Source organism: Miniopterus schreibersii (assembly GCF_964146895.1).
Source record: "Miniopterus schreibersii genome assembly, chromosome: 8".
In the NCBI taxonomy this organism is placed as follows: Eukaryota; Metazoa; Chordata; class Mammalia; order Chiroptera; family Miniopteridae; genus Miniopterus; species Miniopterus schreibersii.
In genome coordinates this window covers 11272585-11295845 of record NC_138109.1, presented here as the reverse complement: position 1 = coordinate 11295845, position 23261 = coordinate 11272585, and the positions used below count along the sequence as shown (strand labels likewise).

General features: G+C 52.9%; 1 protein-coding gene across 2 annotated transcripts in view; it reads right to left on the bottom strand.

The window, feature by feature from the left end:
• Nucleotides 1–4478: 4478 nt before the first annotated feature.
• Nucleotides 4479–23261, bottom strand: part of CAPZB (capping actin protein of muscle Z-line subunit beta) — a 114623-nt gene continuing 95840 nt past the window's right edge. The window contains exons 5-10 of one of the 2 annotated variants that reach the window (XM_081146217.1): nucleotides 20840–20981; nucleotides 20334–20450; nucleotides 10397–10462; nucleotides 9602–9678; nucleotides 8184–8295; nucleotides 4479–5323 (exon numbers count right to left, since the gene is read on the bottom strand). In XM_081146217.1, the coding sequence (XP_081002343.1) occupies nucleotides 8193–8295; nucleotides 9602–9678; nucleotides 10397–10462; nucleotides 20334–20450; nucleotides 20840–20981 (505 nt within the window). In that variant the 3' untranslated portion in view covers nucleotides 4479–5323; nucleotides 8184–8192. The remainder of the gene's footprint in view (nucleotides 5324–8183; nucleotides 8296–9601; nucleotides 9679–10396; nucleotides 10463–20333; nucleotides 20451–20839; nucleotides 20982–23261) is intronic. The other variant, XM_081146218.1, reaches the window with a different exon arrangement.

Genomic DNA, 23261 nt, shown 5'->3' with positions numbered 1-23261 from the left:
ACTTCCTAAGGTCGCCCAGCTGTTTTAACCACATTAGGTCCTCAGCTGCAGGGGTCGTCCCACCCCTGGTGGGGGTTGGGGGCCTTCACAGTACCCTCCCTCCCTGCCTCGGGGCTCGGGGGCAGCCCCACCCTGCTGGGCCCAGGCCCCCTTCCCACTATCCTGAGCAGTGACTTCCGCGAGCCGCTGGTCTGGCCAATGAAAGGTGCCCCAGGTCCCAGCTGGCTCTGCCCAGGCCTGGTTCCAGGGCCCTTTGCCAGCCAGCTGTCTGGCTCCCAGGGTAGTGTCCTCGCTCGGTGATGCTAGTTATCTGGGAGGTGGCGCCCTCCCAGCCTGAAGACCTGGGGCTCAGTATGGCAGCACGAACCCCTGAAAGAGCTGGGTGGGGGGGAGAGATGAAGGATCAGAGCTCTGCCCTGGGAAACCCTTCTCGGACGGGCGATAGCGCCCCTCCCTCAGGAAGCCCGTCGACTGGGAGGCGCGGCCCCTGCCCTGGGGGGCGCCCGGCTGATGGAGAACATGGTTACGTTCTGGGCACGAGATGCGCTTGCAGGCTCGGGCCCAGCACCCCCCCAGGTTCCTCCCCCCTGCGGAAGGGCCAGTCTGATGGGCTCCGCGCTTGCTGGGGGTGGGGCCCCTGGGTGAACGTCCGCAGCTGGATTTCCTCTCACCTGGGCTCACGCCTCCTGCCTCTTGCTGCGGGCGGGGGTGGTAGGCTGCGTCTCCAGGTGTGGCTAACTCTTGAATGAGATGCTGGGTATGAAAATGCCTTGCACAGTACCCGGCCCCATGGTCCCACGTCTTGGGGAGTGAAGGGGACAGGAACAGCTTGCTGGCAGGCAGGTGGCATTCTGCAAAAAGCAGAAGGACCGATCCCGTGGCCCCATCTCCAGCACCCGGCCCCGGCCCCTCCCAGCCTGGGGTTCCCCTTGGTTATTTAGGGAACCTGAGATTTCCGAAGCCACAGCTTGGACAACATGGCCTTCAGTGCCCAAAGCTGAGAAAGGGGAGGAATACACAACTTGGCCCTCTCTCCACCCCTTCTCCTGTCTGACTTGGCTTTCACCAGGGCCACATGGCAGGACCCCAGAGGTCCCTGGTAAAGAGCCAGGGGCTGAGTCCCAGATGTCCCAGCACTAACCCAGTCAGCTCAGTGTCAGCCCTGTGGCGGGGAGTGGGGATGGCCTTTTGCTTCAGATTAACTCAATTCAGCTAACAACTACTGACCAGGTCCCCGGCCCTCTGACAGCCGAGGACACAGCCACCCCCCAGCACATGTAATTAAGGAGTACTCCCCCACCCACACCAGGCAGTATGGGCAGTGACTTCTATCCTGGCCACCATCATGTCCCCAGGACACACAAGGTGCTCAACAAATGTCTGGTGAAGGGGGAGCGAGTGAGGTGAATGCCCGGAACACTGTCCCTGCAGGAACCCTCGTCAGCGAGGGAGACAGCATGGAACCCCAAGCGCGGGACTTGGATTCGCACGCTCTGAACGGCGCCCTGGCTGACGAGGGTTATCGCGCAGTAAGGCTAGCTGAAAAAACAACTGGGAAGTCGTAGGCAGTAAGGATGTATTACTGTCTTGCAGCACTTCTCAGGCTGTCACTACCAAGTCCTCTGAATGCCTAATGGGCATGAGAACTGGTGGTCGGAGGGAGAGGGGAGTAGAGGATTCCATTCACCAGACGGCGGGCTCGACCTTCCTCATCTCATGGCACGGAAACTAGTCACTAGAATTCTGGGGCACACCAAAAAACATATTTTTTGCCTATCTGACAAAAAAAAAAAAAAATAGGTAAATTTCGATTCATTGACATGGGACGGCTATTGTGTCGGCTGCTGCCATGTTTTTATTTGACAGCCTAAGGGAAGACGCCAGTGCCCCGACTAAACCATCCGGAATCGCATGTGTTCAGAGTCCTTGCAGCCACCAGGTGAAAGTCGCTGCCCTAGACCAGAGGGAGACAGCGGCCTATGTGATGTGGCTTCATTCCACTGACTCCAAGCCGACCCTTTCACAAAGCAAGTGTCTATGGAGTAGTATTTTTAAAGACAGGAAATTAGGAAATAACGAAGAACAGAAAATAAAACCTTAAAAATACTGTACTGCTTCTAAATGTTTCAGAAATTTCTTTGTGAGTTTATATGAAACGTTTATAGTCTCCGATTATGCCTTTTTTAAAAAGCTAATTGAACAATCTGAGAAGTGATACAAATTATAATGAAACTTTTTATAAAGAAAAACACCAACTAGTTATAAAAAGGAACCTGTTGAATGACGCACCTGCTTCCTAAAGGGCTGACAAATGAATTGCAAAGTCAGTGACAAAGCTCTCAAAGTATTTGTAGGAAGCAGATGCTTTGATTGAAGTAACAAGGTGTGAGTAACCTGGTTTTCCTACTGAAGGTTTTACACATTTTAGTTCTATTGACAAAATAGAGATTTTTAACATTTAAATTCTAGAATATGTAATTTGTAACATTCATTTAACTTACAGTGTTTGGAATGAGATACTTTCTTACTAAATTTTAAAAGATCTTGCTATAGAGGCTTAAAAACAAACACTTGCCAAGGAACAGATTCTCTCTTGGCCGCCTGCTTACTGTTAAGTGGAGGAGACGTGTCTGCCTCGTTGGCTTGTGAGGGTTCAGTGCCAGTGCCGACCCCCAGCCCCAGCGACTGGTGCTCAGCACAGGCTCCCTCTCCCCTCCGGCCACTTTAGGGCCCACTGGTTACCAAGAGCCGAAGTGCACTCAGTAAGCCACAGGCAGGCTGTGGGGCTCTGAAGGAAGGAAAAGGTGAACCATGGGCATCTGGGACAGCGCCAGGCTGCTCCAGGGCTCTCAGGAGCAGGAAACCTTCGAAGCGGCAATGAAACAGTTCCGATCAGTCTTGAGAAAGAGTATCTGAATTGGCTTAGTGTGGGCCATGCAAGGGGGAGAGGGAAGGCCATGACTGCCGGGCACCGGGCTGCAAGGAGGGGTGGCACCAAGCAGAAGGGCGGGCCTTGGGGCCAAGTCCACAATGCCTGCTCCACCCCACCGTTGGCGAAGGGTCCCACTGGCTGCCCTGCCACACAGCGGCTGCTAGGTCAATGCTGTGAATGAATGAGAGTTTGGAGATGGAATCTTGGAATTTGGGGCCCCAGAGGGACCTCAGAAGAACTCCAGGGGCTGACTTGTCAAGACCACAGCAGGGGGACAATGGAAGGGCCTTGGGGAGACAGGGAATGCCGGGGTTACCCACCTGAGCCCTCACACCTGGAGAGATGAAGACCATCGCTAGTCCCAGGGCGCCAGGGGAGTTTGTGCAGAGTCCAGACCAGAAGGCCAGCTCCTTTCCAGACCAGGGCTCCTGCCACCCCACCTCACCAAGGCTGCCTCCTGTTAACGGGCACCTCAAGCAGCATCTAGTGAGCCCATGGGGGTGGAGGGGATGCCCTAATGCTGCCGAACCCCGAGTCTGCCATCTGCAGCTTGTGGACCCAGAGGGCTAGTCAACCATCCAGTGCTCCTTTGTGCCATTTCCTTTGTCTCCCTTCCCTCCTTAGGAGTGCGAGAGGGGCCCTGCCTGCCTGCCTCCAGGCAGAGAGGAGTGGCTGGGAGGTGGCCTTGAGCCAGGCTACAATCCTTTTGCCACTTGCTTTTCCCCTCACCTAAGAATCCTGGCATCAGAGCCCACTGTTCCCAATCTCACCAGCCTGACAGCACCAAAAAATGAGCAGCGATGGCTCCCATGGAAGATTCTAGAAAGCAGAGTAAGATCAGGCCTGGCATACACTGCAGTCACAATTTCTGGGTTTCAAGTGTTATTTCTGGTCACAGGACTGAACACCTAATCAAAACGAAAATCATTCACTCGGCACCTTGTGTATGCCAGGCAGTCTACCACCCCCCACGAGGTTGTCACCCCCATCCCCACATAAGGAAGTGCCTCTGGGCCCACCCCACCCAGGGTCACACAGCTGCGACACGCCGAGGTGTATGTCCAGAGCCTTCCTTCTCTCCAGACTCGTTTTCCCCACCGGGCACTCGAAAGAGACCAAGTGCAGGAGTTTCTCCTATTTCCACCTCAATAAAGACGCCCCATCTGGAACTTCAGACCAAGCAGAGCAAAGCCAGGACCAGGAGCCAGGGTCAGGGGTGTCAAGGACCCAGGCACCTCAAGCCAGAGGGGATAGCCAGGATGTGGGCCCTGCTGACTGGCCCATGGCCTCTGCAGCTCTGAGGCCTTAGGCGCGTTACCCGTTTCCTCACATCGCCAAGCGCCGTGGAGCCTCCCAAGGCAGGCGCGTGCTAAGCTGGAAGGAAAGCCGGGGGCAGAGGGCAGCCCGGGGACCTCCCACTTCACGGCCTGGCGCCTCGGGAGGGTGGCGCTGGGGTCCCCGTGGAGGGAGGACCGAGCCCTTCTCACAGCCGAGGCCGCGCACGCCAGGGGAGTGAGGCAGCCGGGAAAGAACACGAGGCCAGTGCTAACTGTGTCCCAGTTTCTTTTATTTATTTTTTTGTTCTTTTTTTCCTTTTTTTTTAAGTATGGAAGCTCAAGTATAAGATGTAGATTTTTTTTAAGCTTTACAAAAAAAACAAAATAAAACAAAAAACTCCTTTTGCATTCCATAAAAATTGACAGAAAAGCACCTGGCCAGAGAGCAGAACGGTGGGCAGGCCCCACCCCTGCACCCCACAACGTGGTCTCCGTGGGACAGGGGCCAGCCGGCGAGGACCATGCTGAGGGCCACCTCTCCTTTCTCCCAGAGCTGTCCCCTGCCCCCCACCCCAACCCCAAGCAACTCCCAAACACACGTGGAATCGGATTTCCAGTTTTTCTTCTATCTTTCACACACCACAGTTATTTCATAAAATTTTTTTGTTTTACATTTTTTACACCAATGTAACAAAAAGGTGGGAAGGAAGGGGAGGCAGACAGACAGTGTATTTTATGCCTATAAATGGGTGGGTGGGGGGACGGGGCTGGGCAAACAAAACACACATGGTCTCTATGGAAACACTGAGTTTTGATAGCAAAACGTGGTGGGAAGCAGGCCTTGGAGACGGAGAAGGGTGTTTAGCGGCTTTATTCTCAGGGTGTGATGGTGCTGTGCAGGTCGGTGACGCAAGTTGTTGTGACCTGTTGGGGAGGGAAGGGAGAGGGGAGGGGAGCAGAAAACGAGTTTTCTAAGAAAGGAACCTAACGAGTGCATGGCATGTCCGGGTAGCGTGAAGCAGAGGTTTAACATTGCTGCTTTCTCTTCAAAGCCTCCACCAGGTCGTTCTTAAGAGCTTCTTGTTTTGATTTGTCTGCAAAAGTCTGCACAGACCTGCCAGGGAGGGAAAGAATTTATTAGCAGGTTTCACAGGAAGGGGTGAGGGTCTGGGTCACTGGGCGGGGCGGCGCCAGGCCTCCCTCGAGGTGAGGGCAGTGCCAGCGAGGCTTGGAGGGAGCACAGAGCCCAAGACCCACACCCTCAGCACAGCGCCGGGCACCTCAGGAGGCACATGGCCCACCTGGACAAATGCTCGGCTCTGCACCGGGCTGGGTGACTCGGCCACAGCTGTCAGGACCCTAGTCCACTCCTCTGGGCACAGGTCCCAACGCAGCAAACACCCTCAGTGCTTCAGACCAGCTGCCAATTCAGGTCAGAGCTGAGGCAACGACTCTGGGCCATGAGGACCCCGCTACAAAGCTTCACCCTCACTGCGCCCTGCCCAGCAGAGGCTCGCTGCTCACCCATGAGTGCAGGGTGCCCAGCACCCCACGCGCAGCGAGGGTTTAAGAATCAGCAGCCCGGACATCTGAGCACACTGGGGCCACGGCCACGGTAGGATATGAAGGACGGGTGCTTTTAGGCTTTTGCTATGAGGCTCCACCAGCTGTTAACTTGGCCAAGAGAGCCCCTCAGCCTGGATCTCGAGAGGCAGCATGAAACTGAGGCAAGTGGCCCTGGGCCCTGCTGTCAAGTCCTGGGTTTGTGAGAATGGTACCAGGAGATCACTCACGCACAGCAGTAACACTGACAAAGTGCTTCCACACACTTCTCTCCTGTAACGCCCACAGCATCCTGGAGGAGACCTAGTGTTACTACCCCCAGTTTATAGATACGGAAACTGAGGCTCAGAGCAATGCCCTTGGCAATGACCCGAATGGTCACCCTGTCCAGTTTACCCAATGTGTTGGTTAACCAAGAACTTGTTTTACTGATAAACTTAATCGTTTCGAAGCAGTGGAAAGGGCGGGCGCTGCCTCTCAGGATCACTGTGGACGGCGTGCGCCCCCGGGGAAAATGAGGGAAGGCGGGACCAAAATACCCCAAAGGCCTGAAATGGTTGAAGGGAGATGAAGTACAGCCCAGGAGAAAGAGCAGCATCCTGAGGTGAATGCTGGCTCTGAATCCCGGAAAAGCCACGGGCAGTACCCTCGCATTGGTGAGAGCGCGGACTGGAACGGCAAGACTTTTAAAGGATCTGTGTACAACTGAAAACAGGTCCATGAGAAATGCCGGCATTTTTGGTTGATGCTGCCAAAATACACATTTCTGATTATTTGCCCTAGACTGCCCGTCTCTGCGCCGACAAAGGGAGGATCAGACAGCAGCCATGGCGGCCCTCAGGCTCCAGTCTCAGCCGGTACACCACGGGCTTCTGGAAAAGCTCCCAACGGAGGTTAACACGACCATCAGGTTAACAGGAGGATGCAGGGGGCGAAGCAGCGGCTCACACGGTCCCCAGCCTGCCGGGTGCCAGCTCTTCTGGGAAGGAGCCAAGCACGCCAAGCCCCACCCCACAAAGAAAGTTTCAGTTAGAACCAGAGTTAGAACCAGGTAAGAGACAGGTTAGGCTTGGAACAGCTGGAGGTGTAAGGAGCAGGGCATTCATTCAGGGGATAGAGCTTGGGAAGGTCACTGCCAAGCAACCTCGAACCAATGCCTGGAGGGACCACTAACAGTGTGGGAAGGAGTGTGTCTCCTGGACAGACAGTGGGTGTCAGGCTGCCCACCACTGCAGAGAGCTTCAATGCTGGGGATCCTCCAGTGGACACCAAGGCCAGGGACCCAGAAAATTCTAGACCCACCCTAAGAGCTGATGGCCGGGGTGAAAAACTGCACTATCATGGAACACATTAAAAAGGGGTTATCTCAGCGCTGTGGTGGGAACAGGATGGTCCCAACGTGAGGCTGGGAGGCTGACAGAGGCCTTGGCCTGGAGCTGCTGCGCACACAGTCCAGATCACCACACTGCAGCCCCACAGACACAGAAGAGTGGCTCCGCCTGGTTATGTAAGTGCCCCGCTCCACCCCACCCCGGAGATCCCACTGAGCCTCTTCTGGGTTGGGCCTTTAGTGTCCAGTCCCCAGCCTGGGGCTGAGCCCTTAAGCCCCGGCCCTGGGGCTCTGCCTGGCTGGGTTTTCAGATGCCTTATGTGAAAACCAGCATCCCTCCTCCTCTCCAGGGATGCTGGCTGCTTTCATATTTGTCACAAGCTCAAGTCATGGTTCTCGGCCATTATCAACAAGCAAGGCTGTTTGCTTTTCCGTCAGCGTAAGGCGTTTAGAGGACAGCTGCAGCTCGTTAGGGGCGGAAGGTTATGGCCCAGGCGGCTCCAGCAGCAACCGGCCTCGGTGCATCGGGCCGGTCAGGAGGACTACAGCCCCCCCGTGCTCCGTCCTCAGACTCAGAGCAATAACCCCTTTCACGGCAGCTAGCCCCAACAGTCCATTTCCCACAAGAAGGGGACTAATTGGGCTTCAAGGATCCTTGGTGGAAAATTAGGGAGGGCCTGGTTGCACACAGAGCAGATTCTGGGAGACTGTCCTGAAGCGAATGGGTGAACAGAAGGCAGGACAGGGACCCTGGCTTTGTGGCCATCAAAGCTGCGCAGACCTGAGGTTTCTGTGGGAGGCAGAGCTGGTCACCTGGCCTGACTTTTACAGGAGCCAAAGCCAACCACCCATCCGCCCACACTCAAACCCCACCCAGAGTGCAACACACACACACATCGTACACACCTACGGGTCCATGTTACATGGGGCCAAGTCTACATGTTAATGTGACTGCTCATGGCCGTGAGTGGATATGGGGGTTAGTGGTGGTTTAAGTGGCGGCAACAGCCAAACCAGTGGGGCTTGGCGGGTTGGTGAGTCCTGTTTAGTGGGAGGGCTACCGCCCTCTCAGGCAGGGTACCTGATCGGCCTAATTATCAGGCTGGATGTGGATCTGCCGCTGGGTCAGCACCTGGGAAAGCTCCCTCTGCAGCTGCTGAAACTTTGGGTTGTCAGGGATAACGTCAACAGATCTACAGAGAGTATTCAGAGATGAATGCAGCGGGAGGGGGAGGACAACACAGATCCAGGAGCACACGGGGGTACAGCTGAGAGGAGATACAGGGGACACACAGGGCGGAAGAAAGAGGGGAATGTCATCAAGGCCACTGCCACTCTGGGCTGCGGTGTGGAGGTCAGTGTGGAGCCCTGCGCTGGGGTGGTCACGGCATCCCGGGCTCACCCCCCCCCACCCACAGGCTCTCTGCATGTATTTTCCAGCCATTGCCTGGGTTGACTGGGTGTGCTTGGTGTGGATGGGGGAGAGGAAAGCAATGTTGCCTGAAAAGGAGATGGGGGGATGAAATGTACCAGGGGCCAGACCAAGTTCCCCACGGGGGGGGGGGAATCCTCGCTATTTCGAAACTGTATGAGTAGTAGACTAAAAATCTATCTGCTGGACCAATTCACAAACCAGAGCAGCCCCCAGAGTGGCCCAAATGGAGAGATTTGTATGGGGGATTAGAGGGCTGGAAGTCAAGGGGGAACATGATCCCTTGGACTCAATGGCAGGCTGGGCTGCAGAGCACAGACTCCCTTTCATCCGATCCCTTCAGCAGCCCTGCCTCTCTGACTGGTCAGGGCCCCAAAGAGGAGTGGCTCGTCCAAGGCTGCACGGCTCTGGGTGACAGAGTATGATGAGATCCCAGCCTCCACTGCCCCCCACAGGGCTCTGGTCTCCTGCTCTGCCACTGCAGTCCTCAGGGACCCAGAGCCCTCAGCCTTCACTTGGCAGACACTGGACACTGCAGAACCAAGGGCCCGGATGGGTGGGAGGGCAGCTCAGGACCCTGGCGACAGCCTACAGAGCCCTGGCATTGGACATCAGAGTGGCTGGGGACCCTCTCTGGAAAGCAGCAGGGTGAAGAGGCCCTTTCTGTGGGACACTCTCTGCAGCCCAGAAACCCAGCCAACGAGAGGCCAGGCCACCTGGAGGGCTGTACCCTCTCACGTGTCTTGGGGTCTGGTTTAGAGGTACCCGCAGTCCCGAGCTAAAGAGGCTGGGCATGTTCTTTACATGAGACTGACACCTGAGAGCCGAGGAGGCCGACTTCCTGGATGAGGGCATTGGTGGCTGTTAAGGGGAACGTCCCCCATATGCCCAAGTGGAGGTAGGAACCAGCCTTACTGAGAATAAAACATGTGCAAGGTGCCTTCCCTTTCCAAGCCTGCACAACAGTTCTGCAAGGTGGGTACTTTAACGCCAGTTCACAAATGAGGCTGAGGCACACAGCCATGTATCCCTTTGGTTTCCAAAGCTTGTACTTTTGGGTACATTACCTCAGCCCATTGACGATGTCCTTTGTTTTTCCAAAGTAGATCTCATTCAGCGTACTTCTGATTTTGTTTTCCATGTCCTGGGGAGGGAGGTCGGTCAGACATGACCACAAACAGTTGGGAGTCCCGAGGTCCACACCCTCCCACCAGCTCACCCCAGCAGTCTCCGCTGTGACCACAGGGGGGAGGCACACGACTGCACAGAAGCCTGGTGAGTGAGACTCTGGCAGCGACCAAGACCCCACCTACCATTTGTGCGCTTTTCCGTCCACAGGCACATAGGAAGCCAATACCCAGGTACTGTGGCCAACACTGGCCATTACTGGGAGCTGGTCTAAACCACATCATCATCTCCTCGGCCTTCCACCAATTTTGTGAACAATTCTGTGAAACCAGAGAGCACCACCACCCAACAGCGTGGCAAAGGGGACCCAGCGGCAAGTGAAGTTCCTCCAGAGCCACTGGAGTTCCAGGGACCTGCTTCCTTGTAGGCTCAGGTCTCCGCTCGCTGGAGTAGACAGAGCTTAGGGCTTCCCAAGCACAGCCTTCTGGGAGCATGTGTTTGGGTGATGGTGGAGGGGACACCCTAGCTGTGCCCTGCTTGCACCCAGATCACAAGCTCAGAAAACACGAGGCGAGGGCAAAACATGAGAGATGTGCCACTGGCTGCCACGGAATTAGAAACAGTGAGGAAGAAGGCCAGCAAGCTGACAAACAGGCTCCAGGGGCAAAATGTCAGACGTTGTGGAAGCAAACCACAGCCACAGGAGCGAGCCCAAGCCCCAAAGGCCCACTCACCTCTACCAGGCGCCCGATATTGGCTATGTGTGGCGAGGAGTCACTCACAGTTTCATCTTTCTCCATCTGCAAACGACAGACATTCCTCTGTCAGGAGGGTTAGAGAGCCGACCCCCCACTGTTCGCAAAGACCTTGTTATCCCTGCTGGCAGCTTGGAGCCAGCAGCAGGTGGCACAAGGCCACTTCCCGAGAGGGGGACCCAAGCACAAAATGACCTAGGTTTCAGGTCACAAACAGCTCAGCCGACAAAAGCCCAGAGTCCCTATTTCCAAGGAGAGTTGTGCTGCCGCCCTTGGTGGGACAGTCACCCCATGAAGCCCACAGCAGAGAGGGCAAAGGTGACACCCCGTCAGGCACTGACTGGCTCATTCAGGGCCCACCAGAGATGCACTCGGGCTGTCTCCATTCCATTGCTCGAAAGCAGGTGCAGGCACACCAAAGGCTTCCTGTCCCCAGTCCTGAGCTCCCAAAACCCCTACAATGGCAGTCACGGAGGGAGGGGGACAACCCTGAGCAACAGGAGACTCCTGGGCCCAGACAGATGATGTGACCTGCCCAATGTCACAGAAGTAGTAAGGGCAGAACCTGAATCCAACCCTTTTTTTCTGTTCCATGAAGGTGAGTGATGTGGGGAATTTGAGCAAGAGAATCTCAACCCAGATTCCTAGGGTATATCCTAGGGACACCGTGGAGTGAGAATTGGGAGGAGGAATTTGAATCTCTGGCAGAATCCGCTCTGGCCCAATAATCAAAACTAGGAGTATTAAAAGGGAAGGAGGTAGGGAGGGAAGAAAGAACTGAGGATTCCTGACATGAGCACTTACTCATGAACTGTGGATTTCTTCCCACTTTCTTCCTATGTTTAAGGCTTATTTTCCTCACAAGATTATAAATTCCTTAAGGAGAGCTTTACCAGTTTTATACCTCATAGGGTGCAAGCACATAAACACTGTTACTAAACTGAAAATAAGAACACGTAGCTACCACTACCACTGTTGATATAAAACATGGAAGCTGAGATAGGTCATCAAGAAACGGGGGGAAACATAAGAACAGAATCAGGAAGGCTAGAGCTCAGAATGAATTCAGATTAGTACAAAAGCAAAGCAAAGGCAGGGAGCTCACTATTTCAGCACTAGAAGAACAGGGCAGACATGGGGGGGGGGGGGGTTTGCTCAGAGGTCGGAGCCTCTGCGACCTCTCATCCAGTTTCCTATTCCTCCAGGCCAGACGAATCTGTTCTGTGGCGAGGCCATCCTTGAAACATCACAGTGCACTTCAGAGATGCCAGACACTAGAGGAGGCAGAGGCCAACTTCACTCCCATAAAAGATCAGAGTTGGGAATGAAACACTAGTTTGACACTGATCCAGACATTTTTGATGGGACTGCTAAAAATCATCAGTTGGCACATTTTAAAATCGCTCCAAGCAAGCTCCACCCCAAGAATCTCTATTTCCTATATTGATGGGGATGCTGAGCTGGAAGAACAGAGAACTCCTCTAATAAGAGCGCAGTACTGTGGCAGGTTCCCATCGATATCCTGTGGCCAAGGTTGAGGTGCGGGGCTAGCTGCTGGCCACTCAGATGGAGCCTCTGCCAACAGGGGTCCAACGCCATGTTCCAGGGATGCTCCTACCTGGCCCCGGGGTTAACCTGTTTGTCCAGGATTTAAAGAAAAGCATAACTGAGAGGGTTCGTCGACGTCCTATCAATGGCATCAGGGGTTGAGATGATCAGAGGATCACTCCAGAACCCAGAAACAAGGGTCAGCTACTGAACACAGTAACCTCCAAGCACAAAGTGCTCCCCAGGCAGCAGCCATCTTATTCCATTTAGTCCTCACAAAAAAACCTATTTTGAACCCAAGAATATTGAGGTTTAAAGATGTCAAGATCCGCCCATATCACAGCACGGTTAGACTCCAAGGGCTTTGCTCTTCCTGCCTCAGTAGGCTGATCACATGTACCTGGGCAAATGCAAACCAGATACTTCAGCTCAAATATTAATCTCACTAACTACGAAACGGGGGATAGGCCTATGAAGAAACTCATGGTTTTAGATTATTTCAAGCTTGATAACACTATAATGTGGCTGCTACAACAGCTTTCATGCAACTTTAGGCACATAAATGAAACTATTACTGGTGGCCAGGTCAGAAGCTGCAGCTGCGAGGGGCTCCAGGACTCACTCAGGGGGCAACAGTCCCCTCTGTTCTGTCCTGGCCCCGCCACATCTGCAGGACTGGATTCAGTTTGGGACACTGGGCTTTAAGAGAGCCATGGACAAGTTGGGGTTCTTTTGCTTAAAACTTTTAAACACCTTGAACCCAAGAAATGAGAAAGAAGTGGGGATAGTTCAGACTGGGAGGGACTCAGGAGATCCTAGCAGTGGGCAGGGGGAGCAGATCCAATCCAAGTCACTGACAAGGCCAGCAAGGGAGCATCAAGGGAGGACAGAGCTGTCTGCAAAGGCATCTGTTCACAAAGCAACGAGCCCCAGGCCACTGGAGGCGTCTGAGGAGAAATGGGGACCTTGTCAAAGACACTACAGGAGAGGTAGTGAAGTCTAGAACCCATGGCCTCACAAGGCTCTTGTAAAGGTATGAGACAAATATTTGCAGAGCAGAGATGTCTGTCCTGGCAAGATTTTTGGAGAGGACGGCCAAATGGAAGAGAGGAAGGGATGTGCTCGAATGATTGGTCTCTCTGTCCCCTAGCACTGGGCCCTGACCTGTTCCAGGCACTCTGGCCAATGATCCTGGGAATTTCAATCCTCAGAGACTCCAAGGGTCCCCATAAAACAGGAGAAGTGAGAGAACCTATGAACTTAAAAGTGATAGCCACTCCCCACCATTTCATCTAACAAATACCCCACCCAGCAGAGCCTGTTTGCTGGAATATTATCTGCCCTCAGTAAAACCCCATCCCAAGACAACTGGAGCGTGTGCATGTTGAATGGAGTCAGGAGAGCACTCCGGAGGAGGGAGGGGAGCTCTGTCTACCCCATTTTTAAGGGGGATTTTTGGATGCTAACACCCTGGGACTATGTGTCCTCTCCCCCACATGAATTCTGTCCTTTCACAAATTAGTGTCATGCTCCCTCCCCAGCTCCTCACTGAGGGCAGATCCTGGCAACCACAGAGAAGTGACGAGACCTTGAGTTCACTGAGAGTCCCATTTTAAATGAGCACCAAGAGTGCAAAGTGAGGCCAGGACAGTGGGCAAAGGGCTCTGGGCCACCAGGGTAAGTAAAGCCACATGGCCTATCAAACCTCTTGGAGAGGAAAGGCTGAAGTCACTGGACACTCAAAGGTAAAACAGGTGGGAGGGGTCCAGGGGAGGTGGAAAATCAGAGGCTTGGTCGCTCCCAGGAGCAGACTGACTCCTAAGTTGTGGCAGGGAATTTGAGCCCAAGGAAAAGGCCCAGCAGGGACCAGGACAGAAGGAAGAAGGTGGACTGGGGGCGGGGGACACAGGCCTTGGCACATAGACAGGTTCCCACAGCCCCCTTGCTCACAGCCCTGCCTCTCCCTCCACACCTGGTCAGGGTCAGCTTTCTGGCAAAGCTGACCCACCCAAAATAGAACTATTTGTGCAATGCATATATTATTACATCCTCGTGAAAGTGGCTGCCAGAAGAAAACATTTTTATGTGCTGTGGTCGCACAGATGTTCCACGAGGTGATTCCAACTGAAGCTGAAGTCAGAGGCCAGCCCGCTGGCTCTATCAAGCTCCTCTCCTCTCCGTGGCTTGGATACAGGAAGGACATGGGCAAGTATCTGGAAAGCAGGCTGTTTTCCTCCGCTGTCCTGTAGCATTTTTCAGTGAGTACAACCTGGAGGGTGGGGCCTTGAAGGAAGCCGGCCCCACCCAGCTCCAAAGCTCATCTGGAGGCCCAAGGGGTAAGAGCCTTGGCCTGTCTAGGCCTCCATTTCCTTGCCCCTGCCTCGCACTAAGTGAGCTAATATATGCACAATGCCCAGAACTGTGCCTGGCAGAATGGCAGCTTCATTCCCAGGACTGTCTGGTCCTAGCTCTTGGGCAGAAGCCAGCCGTGTCCTCCTGGTTACTGAGCTGTACTGCAGGCCAGCACTGAACACTGTCAAGCCAGAAAACAGCAGTCAGACAGGCTCTCAAGGAAGGTTCAGTCTGCCTGGTTTTGGACAATTTTAATTGAGCCTAAAACTGTGTACATTCTAGAAGATGGAAAGGTCTCGCTTGCAAGGTAAGTGCAGCAGTAGTAGCCATTAGTCACTGACCATAAACCATGTGTCAGAATGGTTCTGTATTTCTAATCTATAACAATCTCTCCAAATAGGCTTTATTTGCTCTACAGTGAAGATGCTGAGTTTCAGAGAAGGGAAGCGGTCTGTCCAGGTCGCACAGCTGGATCTGAGCCATGGTCTGGATGATTCTAAAACCTGGTTCTCCCATGAGACTGCTCTGCTTAACTTCATCCACATTCTTCACCAGGAAAATCAAAGGCAAGCCACAGCCCAGAGCTCGGAAACTCCAGGCAGGGTCCATTCTCATCTCATCTGCCTCCCCGCCGCCCCCCAACCCCTGGGAACTCTGGTCCCTTCCTCTCCTGTCACTCTGCACAGTGGATGGGTCACAGGGAGGCAGTTTGATGCCAGCTTTCCTTCTCAACCAGGCACTGGGTCACTCCACCCAAGGTCATCCAACCAGTACCAAACCTACCTTAGAGGCCACGCTGCTGAAGCAGCTCCACCTGAGCCCTGTCCTGGAACACGAGCATGCTGCAGCGGTAGTTGTGCTTCCCGCAGTGAGCAAGCATTCCTTGAAGTACCATGTCTGGCCTGGCCCCCCTTTGTTCCCCTACACCTGAAAGGAAGCCCACCGGCCTCTCCCCCTGCTGAAACCTAGCACCCGGCCTAACTGCCAAGTGTGAGTCAAGGAGGATTTCCCTGCGTGACTCTCAGGCAGGTGCCTCTGCTGGAGTTTTACTGCTTGAAGATACACCACAGGGCACCTACTGCTGAGCAGGAAGAGCTTGGCTTGCAAACGACTGGCCTAACCTCCTCACTCAGCAAAACATTCCACCTTCATTTCTAAATATTTAGAATGTGAAAAAAATATCAAACGAACATCTGCAGGGCCTGTCCGCGATCGGAAACCTTACATCTTTCCAGAGATTTATGGTCTCGCCTCTTTCCCATGTCTCCAGCTGTCACACCAAGTGACCTCTTAGTGCAACGTCCTTTTCAACAGGTTGGTACCTGGCGTGCAACAAGCCTTCCCAGTGGGGCCTAGGTGGCAGTCTGCCAGAGGGCACCTTCTGCCCTTCTCCCCTGGAAGGATGGTGCCAACCATCTGGCTGTGATAAGCTTCCCCAAGGACTGCTACTCACTTTTCCTCCCACAGCTGCAGGGATTTGCCAAAACACTTTATCTATTTGCTTCACTTTCCAGCTGACATCCCTAAGAGACATCTTTTGTTGGAGGTGGGGGAAGAAAAGGCCAAACTGGAGGAGATGGGGTGCAGAGGGAGCAATCTACTGAATGCCAAGCACAGTGGAAAGATTAGGACAAAAAAATACAGCATGGCAGAAAGTAGCCTATTTTTCTAGGCAGACAAATCTGGGTTCAAATCCTAACTTCCTTCTGTAAGATAAATCACCATAGGAAAATTACGTAACAGCTGGAACCTCAGTTTTCTCACCTGTTAAATGGGAATGATAACTCTCATTTACAATCTTACCAAAGGAGGTAGCCAGCACAACCATGTGTGTTCACTTCTCATCACTGGAGCCCCTTCGTCTCCCATCCAAGGTAACTATGGCCATTTCTCCAAGGCTCATAGGGAACACACAGCTAAAGCCACAGCCCGCATTTCCCATTTGCTCAGAAGCTGCGCATCATTAACTTAGACTTGTCTCCCTCGCTGCTTCCCTGCCCCTCCTTTTACAGTTACTTACATTGGAAACCAGCCCCAGCTTTAATGCACCTCAGATGAGTTATGGGACCGGCCGTTAGGATGATGACAGAAGCATGAATTTCCTCATTAAAGCCCAAGAGCACAGGCAATCCAAACAAGGCCCGTGGCCCGGCCCGGTGTGCTGAGGACAGCCACTCATCAGGCCTGTTTGGCTTGGCAGGAGGCACTGCTCGCGGCAAGCCGGAACCAGGCCTGCCGTGGGCTGACAGCTCTGATTTAAGCTATTAGGAAGGCTGAGGATTAAATATTTGTCCAGGTCACTGTAAACCGGGTGGAATTATAAACAGTTCAGAGCGGTAAGTGATGCAGGAAACAGTCTCCGGATACAAATTTAGGATTTTCCACCATTGCCCAGGTGGCAGGGTGTGGGGAGTCAAGCTGTGGTAGAGCTGGCTGCCTGGGGGTTCGGCGGCCACTCCCCAGTCAACGGTTCCTGGAAGACAGGGGATCATTTCCACGCAAAAGGATGGGCTCTGCCCCAGGGAGCACTAGCCTGGGTTCTGGGATGGCGTGTGGACAGCCCTGCCCAGAGGCCAGAGCAGGGGACCCCCAGGATCCCTTGCAGCTTCAAACCCTGTGACACAGCACAGGCAGTGGAGGTTTTGCATGGAGCTCCATCCAATAAGCACCCCAGGTTTGTGGCTGACAACACATTTGCCTTGCACTACGATTTCCAAATGCATGAAGACGCTTTTGTGACTAAAACACAAATTCACTTAAAAGAAGTTACTAAATGTATCCTTTCTGGCATGTACATTTTCTATCAATGGCTATTAAAAGTTTATTTATTATTTTATTGAAATAAATTTTTGAAGTTAAAAGGAATCCTTACTAAGTTGAGAACTACTAGAATGGGGAATTGGAAAGATGATCTTGGCAGAAAGGGGCTCCCCCGAGGGTGTTGTCAAGGAGGCTGAGTTTTGGCCAACCCTGACCTCTCTGAGGCCAAGTGTCACTTGTCTGTACTCTCTCTTCCCTTTACACAAAGCACCCCACCACATGGCACAAGGCCTCTCCTGGGACAGGGCAGTCAAGGATCCTAAACTTGGACCCTTAAACCTGCTTAGTATCTAAAGTAGCATCTGAAGTAGAAGTTAAGACACGTCTGCCCCAGGGAGGCAGCACCTTCCAGTCCAAGCTCCCACTTCAACTTAGAACACTTACAACATGGGAACCAACCATGAATAGAGGAGTGGACTTCCAATCCCACCCAATTCCAGCGAGTGGAGAAGGGCTAGAGGCTGAATCAATCACCAACGGCCAACGAATTAATCAATTATGTCTGTGTAACAAAGCCTCCATAAAAATCCACGAAGGATGGGGTCCAGAGAACTTCCAGAATGGGGAACCAGATGGCTCCCAAATGCCACCAGGCCAGAAGGCGCTGTGAGAGCCTCTGATTTATAGCTGGTCAGGTGACAATCTGCACTTGCAACTGGTGCCTGAAGGTGTTGGGGGTGGGGGCAGTCTTGCAGAACTGAGCCCTTAACCTGTGGGATCTGATGCTGTCTCCATGGAGTGTCAATAAGTTGAACTGTAAGACACCCTACTGGTGTCTGAAGTGCTTGCTGGTGGGATGGGAACTGTGCCCCTCTCCACGATGCAACTGGGTACAGAACCCAAAAGAATAGCATTTGCTGACCTGCCCAACAGGGCTGCTCATGACCACAGAGATGGGAAACAAGCAAAACACTGCTTCTCACAGCACAGAAGGAGCCTGAGATACCAATGTGGGGTGAACCTGGCGAGGGTGAGGAGGAAGAAACCATGGCCAGGCCTGCAGGAACCTAGCTGGGAGTCAGCAAGCAGTGTTCAACCACAGACAGCTCAAAGGGCATTTATTTGAAAATAAATGACAATGGATTTACAGCTGGCTAAGTAAGCCTGAATTAAAGAAAAGTACCCTAACAAAAATGGTTATCAGACTGATATCTCCTCTAAGGAAGTCTCTGGTAGCCATGCCAGAGGGCTCTGAACTTGGCCTTGAGCTAATTACAGAGCTAATTAATATCAGACACAAAGTCAGTTAATGTGCAAGTAACAAAGCCAGGAGGTGCAGCTAACACCTGGATCGCTGAAACCAAGCTTCAACATAACTGACACGGCAAAGGGGCTAAAAAACAAAATGTGAGGATAAATGTAAAATCTCATCTAAAGAAAGATTTACTGCACAAGAACAGAATGGAAATCCCTGGACCCTCAGTGGTTCATGAAACAAAGCGATGGGTGGGGGTGCCAGTGGGTGGCTGTTTAGTTGACTACATGCTCATGAGGTACCAGCCAAAGCAACCCTGGGGATATTTTAGCAGACAGGTCCTATTCCGGCTGCCTTTGTTTGTTAATCATCACCCGAGGATACTCTTCCCATGGCTTGGGAGGGAGGGAGGAAAGAAGGGAGGGAGGAAAGAAGGGAGGAAAGAAGGGAGGGAGGGAGGGAGGGAGGGAGGGAGGGAGGGAGGGAGGGAGGGAGGGAGGGAGGGAGGGAGGGAGGGAGGGAGGGGGAGAGGAGGGGGAGGGAGGGACACACATGTATTAGATTGGTTGCCTCCTGTAGGTGCCCTGACTAGGGCTGGGGATCAAACCTACAACCCTGGTACGTGCCCTTGACCAGGAATCAAACCCACAACCCTTTCAGCGTGTGGGCCAGTGTTCCAACCACTGAGCCACACCGGCCACAGCCCAGCTGCCTTTTTTTTATGGAGGCTGACATAAGAGGAGGCTGTCTCCCAAAGCAGCAGGCTCCCTGCTCCTACCCAGGGAGGGCAGGAGCAGGTGTCCTGTCAGGTTGTGAGTGACCTCTGAACTCTTCCAACATCAAGGTCTTGTGACTCAGGTAGCCTTTTGATTGCTTTGGCCAAATGTACTCATTCTTTATGAGGTGAATGAGTGTTCTGAGCTCTGAAGAGTACCCTGCTTGGGCCTATACTGGAGGATTCTGGTGAATGTCATTCAGCTCCATCCTTGGAGCGCTGCTGGGGGGGGAGGGGGGGGCGGCACAGAGCCGAGCAGAGAGCGGGCTCGCCACAGTGCTTGTAGGTTGCTCATCACTACCAGACACCTGCATGGGGAAGCCACTAAACTCGCTTAGATGCTTACAGCAGGCACTCCTTTTATGCTGTTATTTCAGCCTTTTCTCTCCTTTTGGGGGACCCTGACTACGGTCCCCAGCAGCCTGTTGCCAACTATCTGGGTTAACCCTCTGGCTCTGCTGTCACTCTTCAGGACCGTCCGCTCCACTTACATGATAATGTACCTCAGTTCTCTCTGCAGAAAGTGCCTTCCCACCAGTGTCTGATGTCTGCTGCCAGCCCACAGCCACCCTTCCCTACACTGTGAGAAGTAGCCAGGCTTTATTCTAGGAAATCAACACCCCTTTTTCCATCTACAATACCAGGGGCAGTCACATGACCCACATCTGGCCAGGTTATTTCCTCCCGTGGCCTCAGGAAATGATTCTGTGATTGACCAGCAACCATATCAGCGGGTAAGATAGTTCTGGGGTACAGAAGACTTATTCTGAAAGAGAAGCTCTTTCCCCCAACACTGCCAGGGGCCACCATGTGGAGGTATGAGGTCCTGAGGCATCATGGGCATCCTAGACCCAGCAAGGATGAATAAAGCCTGAATTGCTCGGTTATGTGAGCTGATTTGTTCCCATTTTTTGCTTAAGTCAGAGTTATACTTCCTGTCACTTGCAACCAAGAGTCTGAATACCTGATCTAAGTCATAACTGAGAAATTAATTCATTCTAAAATGTTATCGGCGTATGTCTTAACCATCACAGGAGCACTTTAACATAAACACCTTGATCTGAACAGAACACATGCCATGACTGGATCACGGGATCACTGACAGGACTGCAGTGAGATCAAGTTAGGCACAGAGGCTGGCTCAGGACCCCTCTGCAGGACAACTGCTCACTCATCACCATGTAGTCAGTTCTGAGGCTGGCACCTATGGGTACTGGTAACTCTACCTGTCTGGTAAGGCTGCCTCCGAGGTTCATGGTGCCAGAGCCAGACTTGTTGGTTTGCAGCCACAGCATCACCGTGGAGGTCAGCTTGTAATGGGCGGTGCGGCCACTGGATTTCTCCTGGGGGGAGGGGGACACAGAGATCAGAACCTTATGTATAACCCCAAGCTGACAAGAGCCTGAGGTGGCTCCTGAATCCAGGGACATCCTAATGTGCCCCTTCCTAAGACATTACCACAACACTACCTTTATTATAAAATCCCAAATGGTTTTTAAAGGGGCCGAATCACAATCGTGTGTATTCAGTTCTTCTGGGATCTTTATCACCAATGACTACTATAATCCTGATTTATCTTTATCCAAATGGCTCAGGCACTTTTAAGAATTAGCAGGTTTATGTATCACAATACCCCTCCTCTTCAAGGAGCATCTGCCAGAGACTGGGGCAACCCTGCTGGGCGTGGCATCTGCACTGGAGCCCTGGGCCGCCAGCTGCTGGGGAGCTGTACCTGCACCTCCACCACATGGATGGAATCCCAGCAGCCTTTGATCTTCTTTGATCCGTCCCCAGCCTTCTTTATGAGGATCACTCCAGCAAAGCCATGATCCAGATCCCAGAGGTAGACAGATGAGACACCGCCTTCAAAATACCTGCAGGAAACAGGCCCATGTGTCCATTAGATGTTAAGCCCGTCAAATTACAGACCATCAGCCCAGATCCCAGGGGTTGTCTGTCATTCGGCAAAGATTCATCTAAGTGTCTGTCTGGAATTAAGGATTCTCCCTGCAATGGTTCCAGGGTTGATTCTTGCATGTGTTCTGAACAACCACTGGTCAGGGGTGGGGACACAGAATCCTTTAGGGTCACAGAAAGAACACAGCTTAGGAGTCCTCAAGGTGAATCTGAGTCTGAGCTCTGCCAGCTTTGTGGTATTTGGCAAGTTTTCCAAACTTCTCCCGGCTTCAGATTCCTCCCAGGTAAGGAGTACAGCAAAGTGTGTGACATGACAGACACACACTGGGACCATTATTACTGAGTCATCATTACTGTCTGATTCTCCTATCTTTTGACATCGCTATTTTACAGGAGAGACAAAGAGAAAAAAATAGAGCAATGAACACTTCCTCACAGCCCTCCAGGGCCTGGGTACACCAGGGCTTCCGTAGTCTTTCAGAGCTACAACCCTCTAGCCAGGAATAAAGGGCTAAGCTTGGGATGCAGCTTCCTCCTCAGGCCTGAGCCAATATGGAAAAATTCCCCATTAAGATCAAATGCACGAAGGAAAGAAAAGGCTAGGCTCCCAAATCCAAGAGACCAAAGGCAACACCTGGGATGGAGTCAGGCTGCTGTGCAGGCCAAGGAACTCAGAAAGCACCGGTGGATGGATCACTGCTCATGCGCAGTGCCTCAAATTCTGCTGAATCTCATCTGGCGGCTAACATGTTCTTTACCAGGGGCCTCTCTGACCTCAATTAACCCCCACTCAATGGTCCAGCGGGTACACTCTGGGACCAGCCAGGACTGCAACCTCAGACGTGAGTGGACCTCAGATGTGAAGAGATCTCAGACATGAACAGCCCTCAGCCGTGAACAGTGAGCAGGTAGCACAGCTGTGGCAAGCATTGGCTCAGGTCAGGCAGGCATGGGTCCCAGCCCCAGCCCCTCCAGTTACCAGCTCTATTCATGTGCTTACCCACCCAACAACTATTTATTAGGGGTTACCAGGTACCAACTGTGTGAACTGGGCCTTAGAACTGCTGAGAGACAGAAATAATATAGGAAAGGAGATACCTAACCAAAGATTACAATTAATTTTAATAACAAAAAAAGTACTACCCTAGCCAGCCAGTTTGGCTCAATGGTTAGAGCATCGGCCCGTGGACTGAGGGTCCCAGGTTCAATTCCAAAGGGTACCAAGGGCAGGTACCTCTGCTGCAGGTTCAATCTCTGGGCCTGGTTAGCGCACGAGTGGGAGGCAACCAATCGATGTGTCTCTCTCACACTGATGTTTCTCTCCCCACCCTCAACTTCCACTCCTCTGAAAAGCAATGGGAAAAAAATGTCCTCGAATGAGGGGTGAAAAAACAAGTACTACGAGGAAGCACATTTGTGAATTACAGCTCAATAAAGCTGTGAGATAAAATATACATGGTATATGTTAATACTTAGAGACTGTAGATGAGGAAATGAGAACTCTTTGCACTTTCTGTGCAGAGGTCAGTAGGTGACATACAGCAGCGTGTGACCAGGGGACAATGGGACCCAGGAAGCAGACCCTCCTCACCGAAGAGGGCCCTCAGCCTGTGAGCTGCGAGGCGGTGGCTCAGCTTTATCCTCCTGCTCTAACCTGCTGCCAGCTGGCTAAGGGTCCTCAGCCAAGGTTGCTGCCCTCGCCCCTCCCCACCAGGATTCCTTAGGCAGACTGATGGCCCACTGCTGCTGCCACCACCACATTCTGTCCCCACGCTGCTCCATCCCCACACCATCCACTGTGATTAAGCTGTCAAATGAAATTCACAACTCTGCCACTCCCAGCAAGTCCTAGGAGGCAGGTGAGGGCAGGTCTGCTAGGGCTAGGAGATGCCGAAGGAGAGCCTGCCCCGAGCTAAATGTCAGTCAAACAATGAAGGGTGGGAAGGGGGTTGGCTCCAGCAAGTGTAGTGCTGTGAGGGGAACAAACAGACACACACATGGGGGCCCAGAGCTCAGTGCCATCCCAGGTGACCTCCAGGAAATCGGCCAATGCTGGACACTCAGGGACCCCACTCAGGAAGGTTCTTTCTCTTATTCCAAATCTCGTTTTCAACACCCCCCCCCCCACACACACACACCCTGGGATGGGAGGAGGAAAGCAGCTAAGTGTTTGGTCTGGGACCAGCCCTGCAGGGAATGGCACTCGAAGGCTGAACTAGAATGCTCCTGGGACATGT